At 37.6% G+C, this 21,848-nt stretch overlaps 2 protein-coding genes across 3 annotated transcripts in view; both read left to right on the forward strand.

The window, feature by feature from the left end:
- Window positions 1–13,176, forward strand: part of LOC134804224 (1-acyl-sn-glycerol-3-phosphate acyltransferase alpha) — a 40,930-nt gene extending 27,754 nt beyond the window's left edge. For both annotated transcript variants that reach the window (XM_063777192.1, XM_063777191.1), the window contains exons 3-8: window positions 3,201–3,289; window positions 4,421–4,557; window positions 4,868–5,046; window positions 10,523–10,688; window positions 11,014–11,201; window positions 13,032–13,176. In XM_063777192.1, coding sequence (XP_063633262.1) covers window positions 3,201–3,289; window positions 4,421–4,557; window positions 4,868–5,046; window positions 10,523–10,688; window positions 11,014–11,177 — 735 coding nt within the window. In that variant the 3' untranslated portion in view covers window positions 11,178–11,201; window positions 13,032–13,176. The remainder of the gene's footprint in view (window positions 1–3,200; window positions 3,290–4,420; window positions 4,558–4,867; window positions 5,047–10,522; window positions 10,689–11,013; window positions 11,202–13,031) is intronic.
- Window positions 13,177–16,821: 3,645 nt separating this feature from the next.
- On the forward strand, window positions 16,822–17,343 carry LOC134805228 (uncharacterized protein K02A2.6-like). The gene has a single exon (XM_063778535.1). It carries the CDS (start codon window positions 16,822–16,824, stop codon window positions 17,341–17,343), a length of 522 nt encoding a protein of 173 aa, XP_063634605.1.
- Window positions 17,344–21,848: the final 4,505 nt, after the last annotated feature.

Consider the following 21,848-nt stretch of genomic DNA (forward strand, 5'->3'; position numbering starts at 1 on the left):
ACGTTTTCATTTTGAGTTTTAGTCGTGTGTCGATAGATGGCAGTAAATTTACTGTGACTACAAAATTTACTATGACAGGACCCCTCTATAAGTACTATCTATTCTCTTTGGCCATACTTACATACCTACTTCTACTGACATTGCGATTACAATACGCAGTTGCCTTATGGGAACACAATATGACCACATGTCTCAACATATTAATAATTTAATATTCGTTTAAGTACCTATATAGGGGAGGGGGGCCCAAAGCGAGCATATTGCTCAAAGCGAGCATATTGCTCAAAGCGAGCACTGGTGCTCACATTGAAAATATAACAGCAATAGCGGTGTGACTGCGTGGAGAGATCCGCCCCGCCATGCTCTGTCTGCCACAATTGGCCACCGCCACTGTTAGTGACCGTGCGCGTCATAGTGACCAAAATTACGATTTGATAAGTTCAGATATGAAAAATACAAGGTATGTATCGAGTGTTTTGTGGATTTGTGAGATCGTTGTTGAAAAACGTTAATTTTGACAGTTATTTAGCTATTTGTTTAGGTAAAATATTCATGAATGTGCGCGAAATATTTGAACGTTAGGTTTGAGTACAATGTGGGTTTGGTCGAAAAGGCAAAGCGGGCAGGGCAAAGTGAGCATGTGCCCACATGCTGCAAGTTGTAGGCACTTGAAAACTGCACAACTTATATTGGTATTGAATCATTTGACTGTGACTCATGTCAAGAGATATAAGATAAAATAAATGTTTGTTTGATGAAAAGTTTATGTTTTTAAGAAGAAGAAGAATTTTTGTCAAGGCTGTGACAATTTAAAGTACCTATGTTGTATGTTTGGTAAGACGTACCATTTATTGTTAAATTTCTTACGTTTTGACTCTGATTAAAGTATATATCAAATCATTAGAGTTTTATTGATGTGATCGACGTAGTTTCTGTCCTTATCTCCAAATAAATATTGAATGGGTATTGCATGAATTAAGTGTGCTCATTTTGCCCCCTTTGTGCTCGCTTTGCCCAAAACCTGTGCTCGCTTTAGGCCCCGCCTCGGGCAAAGCGAGCAATAGTAAAGTTTTCGTAATTCGTTATTTTTATTAGTTTTCCTAAACTTTGCAGTATATTGAAGTATGTATAATTAAACTACGATAAATTCAGCTTTAAACAGCATTCAAAGTTAAGTCTTCTTCTTCCTCACGTTATCCCGGCATTTTGCCACGGCTCATGGGAGCCTGGGGTCCGCTTGACAACTAATCCCATGATTTGACGTAGGCACTAGTTTTTACGAAAGCGACTGCCATCTGACCTTCCAACCCAGAGGGAAAACTAGGCCTTATTGGGATTAGTCCGGTTTCCTCACGATGTTTTCCTTCACCGAAAAGCGACTGGCACATATCAAATGACATTTCGTACATAACTTCCGAAAAACTCATTGGTACGAGCCGGGGTTCGAACCCGCGACCTCCGGATTGAAAGACGCACGCTCTTACCGCTAGGCCACCAGCGCTTCAGCATTCAAAGTTAAGTGTTACTGATATTTTCTTCATACTTTTTTCGCAGTTCCTTTTAAGGTGCTCGCTTTGGGCCCCCCTCCCCTATTTGTGCCATTTTCTACCAAAGGTTACTTGTTGTCGGTTATTAATAAGGCGCTATTTCCATTCAGCTTCAATTTGAAATCAACCTTGTCGACAACCGACAATGTAGTACCTTTTGGTTGAAACGTCACATTTATGTACAAGTACGGCATTAAGTTGGAAAGGATGTTTTATTTAGCTACAGATAAAGTGTGAAGAAACTTATAGTTGAGTACTAAAAACCCGTATCTAATGTATGTATTTAGCTGGCTCATGGCTGGTACACACGCGTTAATCTGCGAAGTGCTTTGTTTCCTGCAGGCGTGTCCGGCGCTTGCTTCATGTTTGCTCTACACTTATTAGCATGACTCATTATAATCATTTAATTATTAGGGATCGGACGTTTGGAGGTATTGAAAATACAGATATTAGTTAGTATTTATTTCTTGTAATTTAATAACTGTATAATTGGTAGGTACCAAGCTACTCAAAAAATAGTTTTAAAATTGAAAACTGGACAAAACAACAAACTTAATTGAATATATATTTAATATTAATATTTTTTTTTTAATATTAAAACCAGTCGAAATAAAAATTACAAAAGCAAGTGACCAAAAATATCTTGAAAATAATTTATGCCGTATTTGCATTTATTTTGGCACTATGACCTTGACTGTAGGTAACAGTTTTTTTTCCATGGAAGGACGTAACTCATACCAGACATTTTCTTTGTTTTTAATTTTTTTTTACGTTATGGCCCCATATGTAATATTTGAGTGTGACCATAAAAAGACGAAAAACAGAATGCTGCCGAGGCATATTTGCGTTAAGTAAATATTTAAGTTTAAGTAAATATTGTCTTACTTTAAAAGGTGTTTAAAATTTCTAAAGGAAATATTTACTTAAACTTATACATATACAAATATTTAGACTTTGAAGTGATTGAAAATGATAAGTTGATAACATCTCCGCCGGTTGTTCCCATCGCATACTGAGTTCAGGCAGGCGTTCCCTTTACTTAAATGTGATCTCTAATTAATTACGCATATTGAATATGTATCTCGAGTCCTTTGTTTATACCTTCTTCCGCAATAGAAATCCAAAGTTTTTGAAACAGCAAAGTGCCACACATTTTTAGTTTAATGGTTTAAGAACTCTTAAGTGTTAATTAGGGTTCCGTACCCAAAGGGTAAAACGGGACCCTATTACTAAGACTCCGCTGTCCGTGCGTCCGTCCGTCTGTCACCAGGCTGTATCTCGTGATCTGTGATAGCTAGACAGCTGAAATTTTCACAGATGATGTATTTCTGTTGCCGCTATAACAACAAATACTAAAAACAGAATAAAATAAAGATTTAAGTAGGGCTCCCATACAACAAACGTGATTTTTGACCGAAGTTAAGCAACGTCGGGCGGGGTCAGTACTTGGATGGGTGACCGTTTTTATAGATAATGGTACGGAACCCTTCGTGTGCGAGTCCGACTCGCACTTAGCCGGTTTTTTTTGGGCGACAAGAGCCGTAATTGTATCTCTCAAGAGCTGTCTACTACTCGGGAGCGGTGGTTTGCCGAGTTAGCTTAGATAGGTACCTAACAAACTTTAATTTTAAGTTTTTTTATTTTTATTTGCAGTTTGTACTATTTGTGGTCGCTGCGGTTATTTTTTCGACAGCTCCACTACCTCTGATGTTGTTTAGACCGTTCAACCCGAAGAATGCTTTGTAAGTAACAAGCAACAGTAGGGAGAGTGGGGTTAAACGTGCCGATTTTCATAAAATACAAATTTAATGACGACCGGTCTGGCCTAGTGGATAGTGACCCTGCGATAGTGTGGTTCGAATCCCAGTAAGGGCATTTATTTGTGTGATGAACACTAATATTTGTTCCTGAGTCATGGGTGTTTTCTATGTATATAAGTATGTATTTATCTATATAAGTATGTATATTGTCGCCTAGCACCCATAGTACAAGCTTTGCTTAGTTTGGGGCTACGTTGATCTGTGTAAGATGTCCCCTAATATTTACAATATTTATTTATTTAATATTTAATCTATGAAAACAGTATGAATAAGGTATGTTGCTTGCGCTATATTAAATAATGATTATTTGCGTTTCTGAATAGTGATATTCTTTTGTGCATCGTTAAACTGTTTTTTTACCAGAATTTTTTTCATGAGATAGGTCGGAACGGAACAACTAACCCCGCTATGGGGCTGGTTGTTCCGTTGCTTAAAATTCTAACTTATTCGTCAAATATTGTAATCTCGGTTCACACACGCTATAATAGTACTTTGCAGTTCGTCGAAATATGTGATTATTTTTTGTGTAATATCAACAGTTAGTAAAAAAATCCAAAGCAAAAATGGGATTTTCCGTGGGGTTAGTTGTGCCCTCGTTTTTTATTTATTTTCCATAACTACTATTCTACTGTAATGGAAGGAACGAAAACGGCTCCTGCAATCGCATAGTGGTCTGACTTTTCGCGACAAACATCATACGAATCACTCCATGGTTTACTTGCGTTCCTATTCCCATCGGAACAACTTACCCCCGGCACGTTTAATCCCGCTCTCCCCTACCTACATAAAACACACACAATCATTGCGAACATGGTAGTTGTATTAGATAGTTGTGATACTACAAGTATTATTAATCAGTTGTAATACTTATAACACACAGTATTTATTATATATTTTTTTAATAAACAATCCTACATTGACTTATAAACTGATTTTTTCTTCTATATTATTCTAAATTACAGGTTGTGATGAGGGATTTCGTTTGCTTCTAAAAGATCTCATTTTTATCAACCCTCTAAGCTTGTTTCTAGATCCCTAACTTTTGTTTGCCAGAATTCCAGCAGCTCTTCTAAGATGGACGGCAAGGTTACTTCTTGGCATCCGATTCGAAGTGCGAGGCCTAGAGAACATTGACAACTCGAGGGGCACGGTGGTCCTCCTTAATCACCAGAGCTGCCTCGACCTTTACGGTGAGCACAATTTACTGAGAACAGATATCACTAATTAAAACTTTGGATGGTTCTCGCCGGCAGGCGGCGATGTTTTCGTACGAAATCAGACGCAACGTTTATGCATGCGTTATAGCGTTATGCGTTAAGTAGCTGCTAATTAGCTAACAAGTCTAGACACACGTAGATTTATTACTATCTCACAGCCGACAGGAAGTTTGCCAGGAAGAGAAACATTCCCTATTCCTAACAAACATGTTAGAGTTCTCCTTCCCTTTCGCGAGTCTGAGCTTTAACCATTTTTTTAAACTTACGTTTACTGTCTTTAAAGTGCTGGCGGTCCTGTGGCCGCTGATGGCACGCTGCACGGTCATCTCCAAGCGCACCATGCAGTACTTGGTGCCGTTTGGAACCGCTGCTTGGATGTGGGGCACGGTATTCATCGATCGGGGCTCTCGCTCGGCTCACGACGCCCTTAATGTGCAAGCAACGGCTGTCAAGGAACAGAAGGTAAGGCTATATTATAATACAACAAACTCCATACAGAAATTAACTTAAGCCATGAATGAAAAAAAAAATGAAATAAAAAGTAAGTATCTAAAGTCATAAAATATTAAGTACTTATTTATTGTTCTGGTGGCCTCAAGATACTGATTTATAGTGTATGATATTTTTTATAACAAAATGTGTTCATAATATAGTTTGTCAAAGGACTGTCTCATTTCAAACATAGACAGAGATAATCATATTATCTTTGTCTTACACTAGTGCTAGCACCCAAAAGAAAAGGATGAGTATAGTTTTTTTGTTCTTATTTACTGACAAATTTGGTTTGACCAACTATAGTATACCTATGTAATTAGGTACTATTATCGCGCGGCCGTCCGCGATCGCGATCCAATGCCATTGTTATCTTGCACGTCCATAGCGAGGTGTAAACATAATGTAAAGCGCTGAAAGTGATTTCGGCTCCCCACAACTGTATAGGCATAATTAGTTTAGATTTTATTAAAAAATATTAAGTGGTACAGTGGTAGAATAATAATTTACTTAATCGCTTTACGTTTTTGTACTGAGACTGGTATCTATACCACAGAATAAGTCTATACTATGTAAATGCTATAGATTGTGCTAGGACAGGACTTTGAACTCATGTGTTTATTTGTGGCTTTTCATTAGATAAGGGTCCTTATGATTCAAGTGCAATAAGGTCCTTTCCATCTGAAATTCTAACAGTAATTCTGATAAAAAGGTCCTTATTGCACATGAAGCATAAGGACCCTTCTTTAATGGAAAGCCTGGAAAGCCTAACATATAAGTACAAAATTACTAATTCTAGAGGGAAATGAGTCGAGTAGATAGCTATATATTTGGCTTTTGAACTCTGATATCTGATCTGCTCTGCATAAACAATGAAAATAATTATCTTACTGACACAGCGAGTTTGCGCTTCTATATAGATACAAATAGTAGGTATTTTATTTGCTATGCCATTGTGTTGTTGTTCTGTTCATGACGTTTAATGACTAAGTATGTCCTCATTTGCGTTTTCCGGGTTGTATCCCGAGCCCGAGGTCCGCTTCTGGCAACGTATGTACCTATTCCCAATAGGCGCAAGCACTGCATTGTACGCAAGCAACTGTTAAGTAGGAGACCTTACAATCCAGAGAGAAAACTCGACGTAATTGGGATTAGTCCGGTTGTGAAGTCAGAACAGACAGTTACTCCATGGACTTGACGCTACTAGGGTTAGAGTTACGGCTCGGCCACGACATCGAGCGACTTGCGACGGCGGCAGCGATAACCATAGGTTGGAGCGTGACACAGCGATCGGACCTTTCGCTCCAACCTATGGTTATCGCTGCCGCCGTCGCAAGTCGCTCGTTGTCGTGGCCGAGCCGTTAGAGTTCGAACCCCCGAGCTACAGTTTGGAAGCCGAGCGGCACGCCTCGCCTATTCGCTTTGTAGTTTATTCTGAGAATTCTGATAAAAATGTGGTATGTAGAATAATACCACAGTTTTTTTAATTATTGGCAGTACAGTCACCAGCAATAATATGTTACACAACGAAGGCCGCAAAAATATCTGCCACGGTCTTATTCGTAGTACAATAAGAGCGCGTCATATATTTTTGCGGCCTTCATTGTGTAACATATTAATGTATAATTAAATACAAAATATTTTAAGTGAATAATGGATGAGTTTTTTTTTTCTTTTCGATTATAAATTAATCGTTGCAGATGCAACTGTTAAAATATTACCTACCGTACCTACCGTACGTAAATATAATTATATTAATTATACCTACCTAACATTTACGTTCATTTATTTACTAGATCTTCTGTGGCAATTGCAATTAAAGATTTGTTCCAGCGTTGGTAACTTGATAAGAAAATCGTGTACCTACCTATTTCCTTATAATCATTGCCCAGTTAAGTTTATATCTAGGAGTGACTATTGTGTGCATTTATTGGCAAAGCCCAATCGAATTGTTTTCTTAGCTGCAAGCGAAATCCTATGTTTTTATTTAAGTATGTTTTATTGATATAAGTAGGTAATATATTAGCTGAGATATTTCTGTGCAACACCTATTATGTTATTCTTATCAATAGTGAAACAATTTTTACAGTAGGTACAGGGGCGTATTTTGAAATTTGGCGCCCCGGGCCAATACGTTTCGCCGCCCCAGAAGTCAAGGAAGAAAAACAAAATGCATTCCGCCAGGGGCGGCATGTGCCGCCCCTGGGGTTGGCATATGCCGCCCCGGGCCAAGTCCCGGATGGCCCTAGGGTAAATACGCCCCTGAGTAGGTAGCTAGTTATGTTATTTTTATGTATAGGTAAATTTCACTGCCAGCGACTAGGGTTACTTGCGATATGTAAAATGGAACATATCTTGACAAAAGTCCATCACCCTAATAAAATCCTGACATTTTCTGGACGGCACTTTCTCCGAAAATTACAACATGATCACATGAAGTTAGGAGATTGTATGCAGTAGCATTTGTAGGTACCATAGTGGAATATATTGACCATGATTAACCGTTACCATTACCACGATAAAGTCTAAAATAAAAAATCCCTGAGCCTCGCAAATTAAGTATTTATATATTATATATATCGTTGTCTGAGTACCCACAACACAAGCCTTCTTGAGCTTACCGTGGGGCTTAGTCAATTTGTGTAAGAATGTCCATATAATATTTATTTATTTATTTATATTTAATTCCCCCTGCAATCCTAACAAAGGACCAAAAATCTAAGATTTTTTTTCAGAAGGGTTTCTGTTCATAGGCGTTTTTATACTTCAAAGCGAAAGAACCTCGTTATCGACAGTTATCAGTATCACTATTGTCCACTATAAGTTCTTTACATACCTATAGTAGCATACCTATAATGGACACGGAACCAGTAATGGGACAAAAAAACACAATTCCTCTAAAATAAGTATATAAAAGTAGTTTATAAACACTGGATATATTTTTATCATAAATAAGAGTCCTAGAGCTGATTATGTTTGAATTTTTATTAAATTCGGTTATTTTTTAAGAAATGTGCGTCAACCCAAAAGTTGTCGTGCCACTGAAAAAAAATATCACTAAAAATTCTTAACAACTTCGCTAATGCCGGCTACATACGTAACGATAAATCGTTGCGATAAAACTGTGCAGTCCGACTGTGCAGATAAATCGAACCGTGTGTATGACAAATCGTTACGATAATGGACAACGATTTGTCATACACACGGCAGATAAAACTGCGCAGTTCGGACTGCACAGTTTAATCGTTACGATTTATCGTTACGTATGTAGCCGGCATAAGAGAGGTGAGTTAATTTATTAAATTTTATACCATGAGATAAGGTATACAACACACTATGTTGTGACTCCACAGATGTAAAAAAATTGTGGTATTTGGCCCAATCCCATTATAGGAGCTGTAAAACTGCATACCTCCTATGATGGGACAATTGACATAATGATGCTTGCCATGCCATAATTTCATGTTTTAAACAATACAGAAGTAAAATGTAGTTACGAAATATGTCAACCACGGGCTCAGCACGGTTCCATTTTTATCGACTATCACTATGCGCGTCCCTTTCGCACTTACACACTTGTTAGAACGTGACAGGCATGGTGACAAGGGATAAAAACGCGACCGTGCTAAGCCGCCAGGAGGTATTCTCGGACTTGGATAGGATAAATTAATATCGTTTTTCCAAACTTGTATTTAACTTGCCTTGTTAGTTAGTGTGGGTCAAATCTTGGTAGCTGAATTTGACCCACTTTTCGATTTCCGATTCAGTTGAAATTTTGTGTAAGTACGTAATTAAGTATGCAAATCGGATGATAATGCAATATTATGATAACATGGACTTGATCTGATGATGGAGACAGGAGGTGGCCATGGGAACTTTATCGCAATAAATCGTAACTAATTGTGTTTGGGTATATTAGAATTGTCTCGATGAATCTAATACAATAATAATTGGCTGTGGAAAGAAAAATACATTCAGCGATAAAAGCTTATACCAAAAATTGATTTTTTTGCCATAACTTATTCCCCATTTCAATATTTTATACTGATAGAGCAATGTCCATTATAGGGGGCCCATTACTGGATCCACGTCCATTACCGGGGGCCCATTACTGGAGCTTTGGTGTTCATGACTGGAGAAAAAAGCATAGTTTTAATTTGTTAATTATGTGGAAACTCATTGCAGTATCTTTGATACAACACGCCTAAAACATGAAAGGCGGATAGGACTTTCATCTTTTAACACGCTAAGCGGAAGACCAATCACATGTACAAGGGAAATATCATAAATACTCCAAATTTCCTCTTAAATGTCCCATGACTGGTGCTGTTACTATAGTAACTACTTATTTGGTTTCACAATTTACAATTTGGATCACAAAAGCCATAATAAATATTATTCCAGCCAGCTGGCTATTTCCGTCAATAAGGGGAACGACTATACCTTAGTTATCAGTAAAACTGTGACCTCTGTTTACGATATATAGGTAGGTAGTTGTTAGGAATCTCGGGGCATATGCGGATTGTTAATATTGTTATCCTACTCGTGACGCACCGGCCGCGTCAGTAAGTATTATGTAAATCTATAATAAATCTTTAGACTGCATTAAAGATGAATAGGTACCTAAACTCAAGTATATTGATGCTTACATCGGGCCAGTATGTACCTAAGTATGTAATCAGTGCGACATATAGGCACTTTTGTAACACAGCAAAAGTACATAAGTCCTCTGGTGGTTTTGAACAATAGGAGAACATATTCAGAGGTGAAAATAATCTATCTATCTAATCTAATACCTTTAAACGAGCAATTCTTGTATTTATTTATATATACATTAGGTATATATATTTCGGGGATCTCGGAAACGGCTCTAACGATTTCGATGAAATTTGCTATATGCATGGGGGTTTTCGGGGGCGATAAATCGATCTAGCTAGGTCTTATCTCTGGGAAAACGCGAATTTTTGAGTTTTTATATGTTATCCGAGCAAAGCTCGGTTTCCCAGATATTTAGTAATTATGTGACGTTTAGGCGTCGCATGTTTGTACAGTCAGCGTCGTATAATAAATAGGTAACATGCAAATTATTCTACCTACTATATGACGCTGACTGTACTAATTCGACCGTGTTTTCCGATGTTTGTAAAAAAATTGTATTTGAAGCGAAGTACGCTGACATTCGACTGTCATTTTTGAACTGCCAGTCCGGATAAGGGTTAAAGTGTCGTGCTTTTACTCCTTACGCTTCATGATACCATATCGCTGCCGCTGCCCCAATATTACAGGGTTCTATGTTTCACTTTATCGAACTGAAATTTGTACATTGTCATAGTGACATTGAGTCGAATTTCAACTATCTTGAAAATGTAACATAAAATAGAACCCTGTAATATTGGGCCAGCGTTTTGAAAACACAGTAACGAATAACTAACCTATAAATTTGCAGCGTAAACTGCTCCTGTTCCCCGAGGGCACACGGCACAGCGGTGATAAGCTGCTGCCATTCCGCAAGGGCGCCTTCCACGTAGCCATGGACGCCGGAGCTCCCATACAGCCGGTGGTCGCCTCCAAGTACCACTTCCTGGACGACAAGCGACACAAGTTTGGATCAGGTACTATTTACATTACTCGCATCTCGAAGGGGTGGCCTACCGACTCGCATGAACTAAAACTTTTTGCTCCTGATGATGAGCTACTTAAAAGTTAGTAAGAACGACTCCATGGACCGCGCCAATTAGGCATCACGGCGTACTAGTAAGTAGCGTATCAATGCATCTACCATTATTATGCATTTTTTTTATTTAATTAAGAAATCTCCATAAGCAGAGCGCTCTAATGGCGCGCGATAGTTCTCGTTTTGTTTCGTCGACCAGTGCCAATAATTGGCTTGTATATCTTACTTACCTAATATACAAATAAACATTTCATTTGTTACAGGAGACGTTATCGTCACAATATTGCCGATGGTTGAAACGAGCGGCATGACCAAAGAGGACCTCTCTTTGTTAATAGAAAAGACGCAAGTTGAAATGCAGGATACCTTTACGCGGACGTCGGCAGAGACGCTAGCTCGGCACGCGTCAAAGCAACACGCTGATTAAAAACATGGGGGTTTTCTTATTTAGGTAGTTATTAAAGTTTTTAAGACGTAGTGTTTTAATATCTAACCGAATTTAAAATGTTTTTAAAAAGGTATTTTATAAGGTACAACCTCGTAAGACCCCACCATACAAAGTTTCCAATTTTTATTTTAACCTTGTTCTAGGTATTAACTAAATTGGAACGAATTTCGTTTGTTTTATAAAGCTATGAAACAAAAGAAATGCTACTTTAATTGGTTTAGGAAAGGTTCTAATTTAGTTGAAACGGAGTATACATTGTACCTAATGCACAATGGGGGCCAATTTTTGAATTTCGACCGCTCAATTTCGTGTAGTTCGTTCAATAATATCTCCACTACTAGGCATTTAAATTCTACTAATAGAATTGAAAACGAGTGGTCAATACCACTCGATTCCAAATTTCTATAGCTCGTATTTAAAAAATTTGCATTTCGCCGTTTTCCACCGATTTTAGAGTGACGAAATCGAGCGATCGAAATTCAAAAATCGCCCCCCTGGGCCTTTATACGAGGTTAACTAGATTTTAAAGGCAGGGCCTGATTCGGTTGAATGTTAATTTTAGTTTGTTAGGTACCTGCGAATTCAAAAAAGTGGAATCTTGAACATTGCAAGGGTTAAACACAGCACAAAATTTTTCACCACACCGACGCCAGGAAAATACAAACTAAAACATTATAAACAGATTACACATCAATTCGAAATGAAGGCTATTCTATATTTATCGATCAAAATATTTAAGTACCTACCTACTTAAAAGTCAATTCCACAAGCCAATATGAGGAAACATTAAAAAAATTGCATCTGTTTTGCCAGTCGTGTGGATAAAATGCAACTTACTCATTCGTTCTTGAAGAATAAAGTGAGCCTTTATGAGCTGGTGTGGTGAATATTATTACTTATTAGTATTAGTACATAGTTTAAACTTTAAAAGTATGTAGGTATATACTTTTAGATTTGTTCCATGGGATTCATAGAGAGCTGAACTCGAACTCAAATCATATGCGCATAAAAATATAGGTATATACCTACCTACATGGAACTTTTTTATTTTTTTTATGTAGGTACAAATAAATCGACACAGTTGCGAATTACCTACTTTCCGCAATTGTATCGTAAATAACTATTTCAATGGCAAGTCATTTGCGTTTGGTGATTAATTTGCTGTGATAAGATTGCAAATGCCAAGCTCATAAAACTGCTTGAGATTAAGAGAACAGATTATGAAAACTACAAAATGATTAACGAACGAAACTCCGTGATGCAACAATGTATTCCAGTCGTCGATTTTTTTCTAACGCTCCATTTTGTACAATTTAAATGACGTGTAGTGTGAATAGTATATTGAATTGAGAGGTATAGCCTCCTACTACTTCCAGAGTATAATTTGAGACAGAGGTCATTTGCTATCTCAGACCTCCAAAAAAATTCGCGCGCCCGCAACGGTCAAGATATCACTTTTTGAAATTTGGAGGATTTCGCTTTCTCGGGTATCAATTTTAACACGAGGGGCTCGGGTAGACTGAGCCGAATCGGAACAAGATGAAAAACTGGTTATTGTTACAATATTGCATTGATATGAGCGCACTGAAATTGCACCTTTGGTCTCTTCTCTTAGCCTGCAACGCCAGTCATAAGCCATAGGTATTTTAAATATATAGCAACCAATTTTTAGTGGGATCCGATTAGCCTCGGTCTATCCTAAACAACAATTATGCTCCCTTGTAAAAGAAATGCCTACCTATTTCAAGGCGGCAGTAGTTGCAAAGATTTAGGCTTCTTGGCGACCAAGGCGTGAATAAAATTTTAATACGTGACAAACGTTTTCTTTTTCAGGTACCTAAGACTTGTACAAGAGCACCAAAGCTGTGATAGCATGAACATTTTATCTTCAGGTCATGATAGGGTTATACAATAGGGTAAATTTAAGTATTGTGATAACTAAACTTATTAAATTATTTGAAAAAAAAAAGAGTTTTACAATTAGAAATGAAAGTTCCTTTTTGTACATCATAAAGTTATTTTATTAAAAGATTTCACTTTACGAAAATATGTGACTTTATACATTTTATTTGGTTCAAATACAGATACAAGTACAGTTGCTCAGGCTGTGGTAACATAATTTGAATCACATAGCATTAATGGTATCAACACAAAATAAGGAATTGATAAAATATATTTTAAATATTCTATATTAAAGGCGGACTTATAAACAATATCAGGACTATATTTCCATTTTTTCATAATGACAAGTCAACCTATGGCAAGCTATGCGACAGAACGAGAAAACAATACCGCTTGCTCCCTCTAATGCAGGGCTCTCCAAACCCCGGCCCGCGACGCGTTCCAATCCGGTCCAGAGGCGCATTATGGCCCTCAGGTAAAAAAGTTTGGAGAGCCCTGCTCTAATGCATCACTGTCTCCCTAAAGATTGGCCTACTTTTGCCCAGTATGTGTACGAGCATTTAGGTTTCTATCTTTGTAAGACCCACCATATAAAGTTTCCCAATTTTTTATTTGAACCTTATTCTATACGGAAATTGGAACGAATTTCGTTTGTTTTAAACACCAATGAAACAAAAGAAATCCTACTTTATTTGGTTCTTGAAAGGTTCAAATTAGATTGCAACGAATATGTACATTCTAATGTACATTTAGTCTCAGGAGGCTATAGATAGGCAGTGTCCAACGTAGGTATATTATATACGTTAGGTACGAGTATTGTCCAACAATCCTGAATTTGTCAAACAAATTATGTTACCATAAATTGAGTTAAGACAAGACTATAACGTTATCACATTGAGATAGACATTAAAAACTACATGGCGATTATTATTATAATACCTGCAATAAGACAATGCAAGGATCCTAAACTATTCGATAGTAATACTTCATTGTGAGAGTAGAATACAATTTATTAAGTTTGTGAATTCCATTGATCAATGGAACCACTGTGAGAAATATCTTATTTGATGCATTATTATTACTACTTTTGTTGCAGACTTCACAGAAGAGCATAAAAATACTAAATTCAAATTCGTGATAATATAGTGTCAATGAATTTGAATTGTCCACCAGCCCGCGTTACCTGTAAAGAGTTTAATCTTGATCGTGTTCATGTATGCCTTAATACAGGAACTAAAGTTAATTGTATCATTCTCGGAACTTACTTACAACGGCAGGTGGTTATACTTTATACTTTCGTATATTACCATATCTTATACATTTAAACGAGCAATTCTTGTATGTATATATATATTTATTTATACATAAGTATATATTTCGCGGATCTCGGAAACGGCTCTAACGATTTAGATGAAATTTTTCTATATAGAGGTTTTCGGGGCCGATAAATCGATCTAGCTAGGTGTTATCTCTGGGAAAATGCGCATTTTTGAGTTTTTATATGTTTTCTGAGCAAAGCTCGGTCTCCCAGATATTTTAATTAACACATTCAGTGCCAGCGCGCCGCTAAGCGAGTTCTCTGTCCGTAGGTGTTTTTCGCTAAGCTATAAACCACCTAATCGGCTACGAACGTAGGTTATTTTGACGCATGCAAAATATACATGATATGTTATTTAGGAACTGTAACGCAACTCCTCACTCAGTGGGTAAAATACTTGGTTCGATAGTATTTTTTGATCATCATCATATATATATCATTAAACATTAGGTAAGTACATCAAAATCAGCAATATGTTAAACATTCCTTCGTTGTTCATCTTCGTATTTAATGTACGATCCCCAACAACCGGGCCCGGTAGAAGCGCGGCTTGGCGTATATTAATAGCCGGGTCCACACAGTGCAAGCATACGCGCGGTGCAATTTCATCGCGCACAAAACGGTCAGTGTAGACGTGCCTCGGCCGAGGCGGCGCGCGCGAGTCGATTCTTCACGGACGCGGCTTGTAATATTATGCGTAGTGTTATACCTATTTTGTGTTATCTATGAGACCTCTATGGCCATAGAAGAAATAGTCTTGCACTCATGTCAATGTCATTCAATAAAATAACGTAAACATTTACATATGTTATTATTAATATAAATAGGCAATGAATACATAAAACTGGCTACGATGACGGAGGAATTAGAACGCTTTACGCGCCTGCGGGCATCGGTACGTGGTCAACTTACAAAATTAGACCAGCAACTACAACAATTACACATTACAATGGACTTCGAAATATGTCAACGGCTTACAACAAGCTTACAAGCCTTGAAAATTACGAGAAAAAGTTTGACAACATCCAGAATGAAATAGAGTCACGAACAGAAAATATAGAAACCGAAATCGAGCAACGCCACGCGACATAGGAAAGTATTTTACAATTAAAATTGAAGTTACACAGCTTACGCCCTACCCCCGCTGTCGATGCATCCTCAACTTACGTATCGGTATCGCAGCACGCTCGGAGTCTTGAAGGCACACGCGATAATACGCCCGCGGCTATACACCGACCCAAGATCACATCTCAACCATACCATGATCGCGAGGACTTCAAAAATTTCATACGAAGATTGGAAACATACATGAAATTAAATATCTGTGAAGATTCAAGAACCCGTACGTTAATGCTTTTAAGCTCTATACCACCAGACCTACACCAAAAAGCCTACGACTTAAGTGCACCCGACGATCCGTGTGAAATGGATTTCAATCATGTTGTCATAATATTGAAGGAATATGTAGATCCATTATGCCCATAGATTTATTACGCGAGTACAAGATTCACATGAATCAGTCATGCTTTATACGTCTGAATTGAAACGATTGTGCCAAGACTGCGAGTTTTCGTGTATTCACTGTAAGAAATCAATCTGCGATCAATTTCTTACTCTACAATTTATATGAGGTTTACGCGATAACGACATAAGAACAAAACTCTTACAGGAAGTAAAGATAACAAGTTTCACAGACGTAGTAAAAACTGCAACTACACTCGAACTGGCAAAATCGGACAGTAGTTACATGTCACCTGCACACTGCTCTACGCAAGAACCTCAAGCTCAACACTTAATTAAAACTGGATACAATAGTTTTAAACGTAAACTGGATAACAAACCTCTTTCGATTAAAGATTTAAAGGGGAAATGTTTCCGTTGCGGAAGTCAAGAACATCAACCAAATACGTGTCGAAGCATAAATGATACATGTACCAAGTGCAAACGTAAAGGCCATCTTGCTCGAGTTTGTTTACGATCTACACAAGCTAGCAAACAAATAGAACATGAACTTACGGAAAACCACGACGCGGATAGCTCGTCTGAAACAGTTGATGACAACACACCTTGGGATATGAACTTGATACAATCGTGTCGTACAGACAAGTTCATGACAAACGTGTCTCTCAACAACAGGGACACCGTCATGGAAATAGATACAGGTGCGGCCCTGTCATGTCTTACAAGGATTTTCAGAAATTAAATACTGGGTGTAAAATATACAAAACTAAAATTACAATGAGAACATATACGAAGGAAGTCTTTGCACCATTTGGCGTAGCTTATGTCACATGCAAATACGAGTACAAGGATAAAATTTTTGAGGGCAAACTTTATATTATGAAGAAAGACTTGGACGCTATATTTGGTCGAACATGGATACGCGCAATAAATCTATTAGACATGGACAATACCAATCAAGTCAACTTAGAAACACATCCAGAGATCGAAAAACTTATGTCTGAATTTTCCAATATATTTGATGGTACCCTAGGTTGTATACCTAACTACAAAGGTCGTTTCACCTTGAATGAAAACTCAACGCCCATCTTCGTCAAACCTAGACGCATTCCATATGCGCTAAAGGATAAGGTAGATGACGAAATAGAACGATTATGTAAACAAGGAGTTATTACAAAGATTGACAACTCAGAATGGGGAACACCACCGATTGTCAAACCTAACGGTAGCATACGCTTATGCGCAGATTATAAGGTCACCCTGAATAAAGCCATTAAAGATGAGTACCTCATCCCTATCATAGAAGACATCCTGGTAGAGATGAATGGAGGAGAGTTGTTCTGTACATTAGACCTTAGTCAAGCCTATTTACACATGATGATGGACGAAGAAAGTGCCATGATGCAGACCCTCAGCACACACAAGGGAACTTTTAAAGTAAACAGAAGTTCGGGGTCAAAATAGCCCCAAATTTATGGCAAAAGTTCATGGATCGACTACTACAAGGGATCACTGGCGTTAAATGCTTTTTTGATGACATCATCATCCAGGGAGCTTCAGAAAAACAACTGCTGGCTAGACTACGACAAGTATTAGAAAAACTAAAAGAAAATAACTTGAAACTTAATAAAGAAAAATGCCATTTTATGAAGGCGAGCATCGAATATTCAGGGCATATTATAGATAAAAATGGTTTACACAAAAATAAAAACAAAGTAAAGGCTATTACAGATACTAAACCACCCAGTAACATAAACGAATTAAGGACTTTTCTTGGCATGGCTAATTATTACAACAAATTCATACCGAACTTAGCTTCAATATCTATGCCTTTGAATAACCTGCTTAAGAAAAACGCACACTTCGCGTGGATACGCCAATGTGACCAAAGTTTCAATAAGATTAAACAAGAAATACTCAGCGACAGGGTTTTGACCCACTTCAATCCAGGACACCCACTGGTTTTAGCTACAGATGCATCACCTACGGGACTGGGAGCTGTTCTTTCGCACCGCTTACCGGATGGTTCTGATAGACCTATAGCATTCGCATCCCGCTCATTAACAAGTAGCGAGAAAAAGTACAGCCAAATAGACAAGGAAGCTACATCGCTATTCTGGGGCCTTAAAAAGTTCTTCCATTATTGCTACGGACGAAAATTCATACTTGTGACTGATCACAAGCCACTAACTACTATTTTTCATCCACACAAGACCTTGCCGGCAATGAGCACAATGAGGCTTTTCTACTACGCACATTTTCTATCCGGCTTCAATTACACAATCGAGTACCGGACTTCCAAAGATAACAACATTGCTGACTATTAGTCAAGATTCCCAGTATATACAATAGCTCCAAATATAATTGATGTACATACCGCATTTCAACTAAATCAAATAAACACAATCACGCTTGACCGTGTGAAAATAGCTGAAGAAACCTTAAAGGATACCGAATACAGCATTCTGCTACAAGCGTTGATGGCGGGTACAACTGTTCGCAGATATGGCTACAATGATAACGAACTAACTATTCAAGATGGATGTCTCTTAAAGGGAGCGCGAGTCATGATACCTGTAGCGCTCAGAAAATGGGTATTAGACGAGTTACACTCAGGACACCTCGGTATGGTGAGGATGAAATTACTAGCACGAGGCTACGTCTATTGGAAAAATATGGACAAGGATTTAGAAGATATGGTAAGAAACTGTCGTGAGTGTCGGCTACACCAAAACGAGCTTCCACCGGTTACATTACACCACTGGGAGCCTCCGACAGGCCCGTGGCAGCGACTCCATATTGACTTCGCGGGACCTATGGAAGGGACAGTCATTGTTTATAGTCGATGCTTACACCAAATGGGTTGAAATCTTGCCAACCAAAACGACAACCAGTTCTTGGTGTATCAGAAAATTACATGAGATTTTTATTACCTTTGGGTTCCCCTTAACACTTGTTTCTGACAATGGACGTCAGTTTATTTCAACAGAGTTCAAAAACACCTTAAGGAAAAAGGAGTAGTACATAAAACATCTGCACCGTACCATCCAGCCACTAACGGGCAAGCCGAGAAATATGTTCAGACCGTAAAAAAGACTCTAAATTGCAAGAACGCTGAACCAGGTAATCTGTATGATAAAATCCTAGCAGTAAAGGACGAGTACTACAACCGGCAAGAGCCCATATGAACTTATGTTTAGCAGAACAATAAGAAACATGTTGCACGTGCAGTTCAAGACCAGGGGGGAAGATGTGGGGGCGAGGCCCGAAACGTCCGAAGAGAACCGCCCCGTCCGGTCATTTACCGTCGGCCAGAGAGTTCAAGCAAGAGATTATACTAACGGACGTAATAAATGGCAATTTGGAACTGTAACTAAAACTCTAGGCCGGCTCCATTACGAGATTAGGACGGATTCTGGAGATATTTGGAGGAGGCACATAGACCAGATGTTGGGCACCGTAATACCAATTCAAGATGCAGAAGACCGATTCTAGAGATTTGCGACGGAGGTGTTATACCTATTTTGTGTTATCTATGAGACCTCTATGGCCATAGAAGAAATAGTCTTGACACTCATGTCAATGTCATTCAATAAAATAACGTAAACATTTACATATGTTATTATAAATATAAATAATGAATACATAAAACGTAGGATTCGATTTGGCTCGACCCGGTGAGTGGGACTGGTGCATAAACAATCATCAACAAACATCCATAGCATAGCATAGAAAATGTAATTGGTAATAATAATACGGGCCTATATAAACACCGAGGTTCATCTATTTTATCTCAATTACGAACTGGAGATCATTCGTTACACGTATTAATACTTAATGAGCTGACCTGCAGGCCAATTAAACCGATTTAAAGATCAATTGGTTAAACATCTCATACACGTGGCACAAGTCTCGCCCATAATATACATATATATAAGTAAGTAATTAGACATGACTTAGGGCGGTTACCGGTTATCTTAAGTTCTACTGTTGGATAATACACAATAAATAACAGATGATGTCTCCAGCTTTATCTTAAATAAGAAAAATAGGCGTGCCGTGTTATTGAAATTTCCGTTAGCCTCGTTAGGCATACGTTCATGGACAATCCACCGAGTATTATTACATATTTAGGGTTTAAATGAGTTTAGTTACAAATGCATAATAGTAATTAGGTAATATCAAATAAAATGGCACGATTTAAGTCTGGATATGACCAACATAAGTGCTAGCATTCGATGAGTTACAACTTAGTAATAGGTAAGTAAATGGTGTGCTACTCTGCAGCGGCGCCACCATAATGATACCATTGAATTGTGTATATGGTGAAATGATGTACCTAAAAGGTACATCATGCACCTATAATGTTTATGGCTGTACCTGTGATAGGAAACGAAATACCTAATCGGCATTGAAAGTGGCGCCGCTGAGGAGTGGCGGCGCCACACAGTACTCATAGATAGAAATGATATTAGCTATTTTTCTTATGTAAATTGATGTACTAATGCTGTTTATTACGTACCTATTGAAAAAAAGTTTTTTTTTGCATTGATTAGTTATTTTATTTACATTTTAATTCCGCGTTCCGCCTAAACGGTATGAGTTGTAAGAGCGGCGCGCGGGTGAGTGAGATGGAGATAGAAATTCTTCGCGGAATTAAAATGTAATAAAATCACTAATCAACGCAAAAAAAAAATTTTTTTCAATAGGTACAGTCGAGTGCATAAATATGTATACATTTCTTCACCTTAACCCATAATGCAATAAGGTGAAAAATTTACATATATTTATGCACTCGACTGTACGTAATGCGCCACTTTCAATGCCGATTATTTCGTTTCCTATCTCAGGTACAGCCATAAACAATATAGGTACATGATGTACCTTTTAGGTACAACATTTCACCATATAATTAATTGGTATTCATTATGGTGGCGCCGCTGCAGAGTAGCACACAGTAAATGTAGTAATATAAAACTCGAGATAAAATTCTAAAGCTTAATTAAATGTAACTTGAATCGTTTTAAACTAGTAAAACTACTTTATTTGCTTATTTTCGAAGAAAGTTTCATTATATATAAAAATACATCAAGTATGTACCTAACAGTAATACTACGAACAATGTTACTGACCATAAAATTGGTTAGGTTAAATATAAATTACGAAAATAGGTATTTTGGACACTTTGAACTTTGTAAATACCTACAAACAGATTTAAAAAGACTAACATCAAAATATAGTCACAGTTATAGATGTTAATAATACAAGTATAAAATGCTTTCACTTTTGATGTTAGTTAAAGCTGTCTTTTATATGTGGTGGCCAGATATTAGAATCGAGATAATTTCACGATGTGGCAATCATTTCATTAAAATATGTTCGGTTGGCCACATCATGAAAATTTAACCTAACCATAATTATAATGATTCATTATTAATGAAATTATCAATTCTAAAATGGAATTTCATGATAAAAATCTATGATCTGGCCACATTTATTACAAACTGATCATGCGCGTACGACATACGAGGATACGACATTGCACAGTATGGCGGCGTGCACATAACGCCACGGCTGAAGCGCACATATACATGTCAAGTGCGGCGGGATTAACATAGTTCACTCTAATATAAAGTAAAATAAAGCATACTGTAAACCATTAAACTAGGTAATTAAGATGACTCCACAAAATAAAACTACTATCCCTTTGAGAGTGGTGTTCCATGTCCAAGATTTTTGTCCACTGTTTTGCTTAAAAAATTTTAGACGCATGCACATTGGTTAAAGATCTTGGACAAGTGGAATACAACCCTATGACAGAAAAGAGTTGACTTCAAAAAACCATAAAGAACAGTAAAATTACTGTTATTACTAAACTAATGGCCGGTTCCATTGAACCATTTGGTGATTTGCCATAAAATACGATGAAGAAGCTTTATAGCCAAATATGGTTACAATTTATCTTTTGA

Source organism: Cydia splendana, chromosome Z, assembly GCF_910591565.1.
Source record: "Cydia splendana chromosome Z, ilCydSple1.2, whole genome shotgun sequence".
Lineage (NCBI taxonomy): Eukaryota > Metazoa > Arthropoda > Insecta > Lepidoptera > Tortricidae > Cydia > Cydia splendana.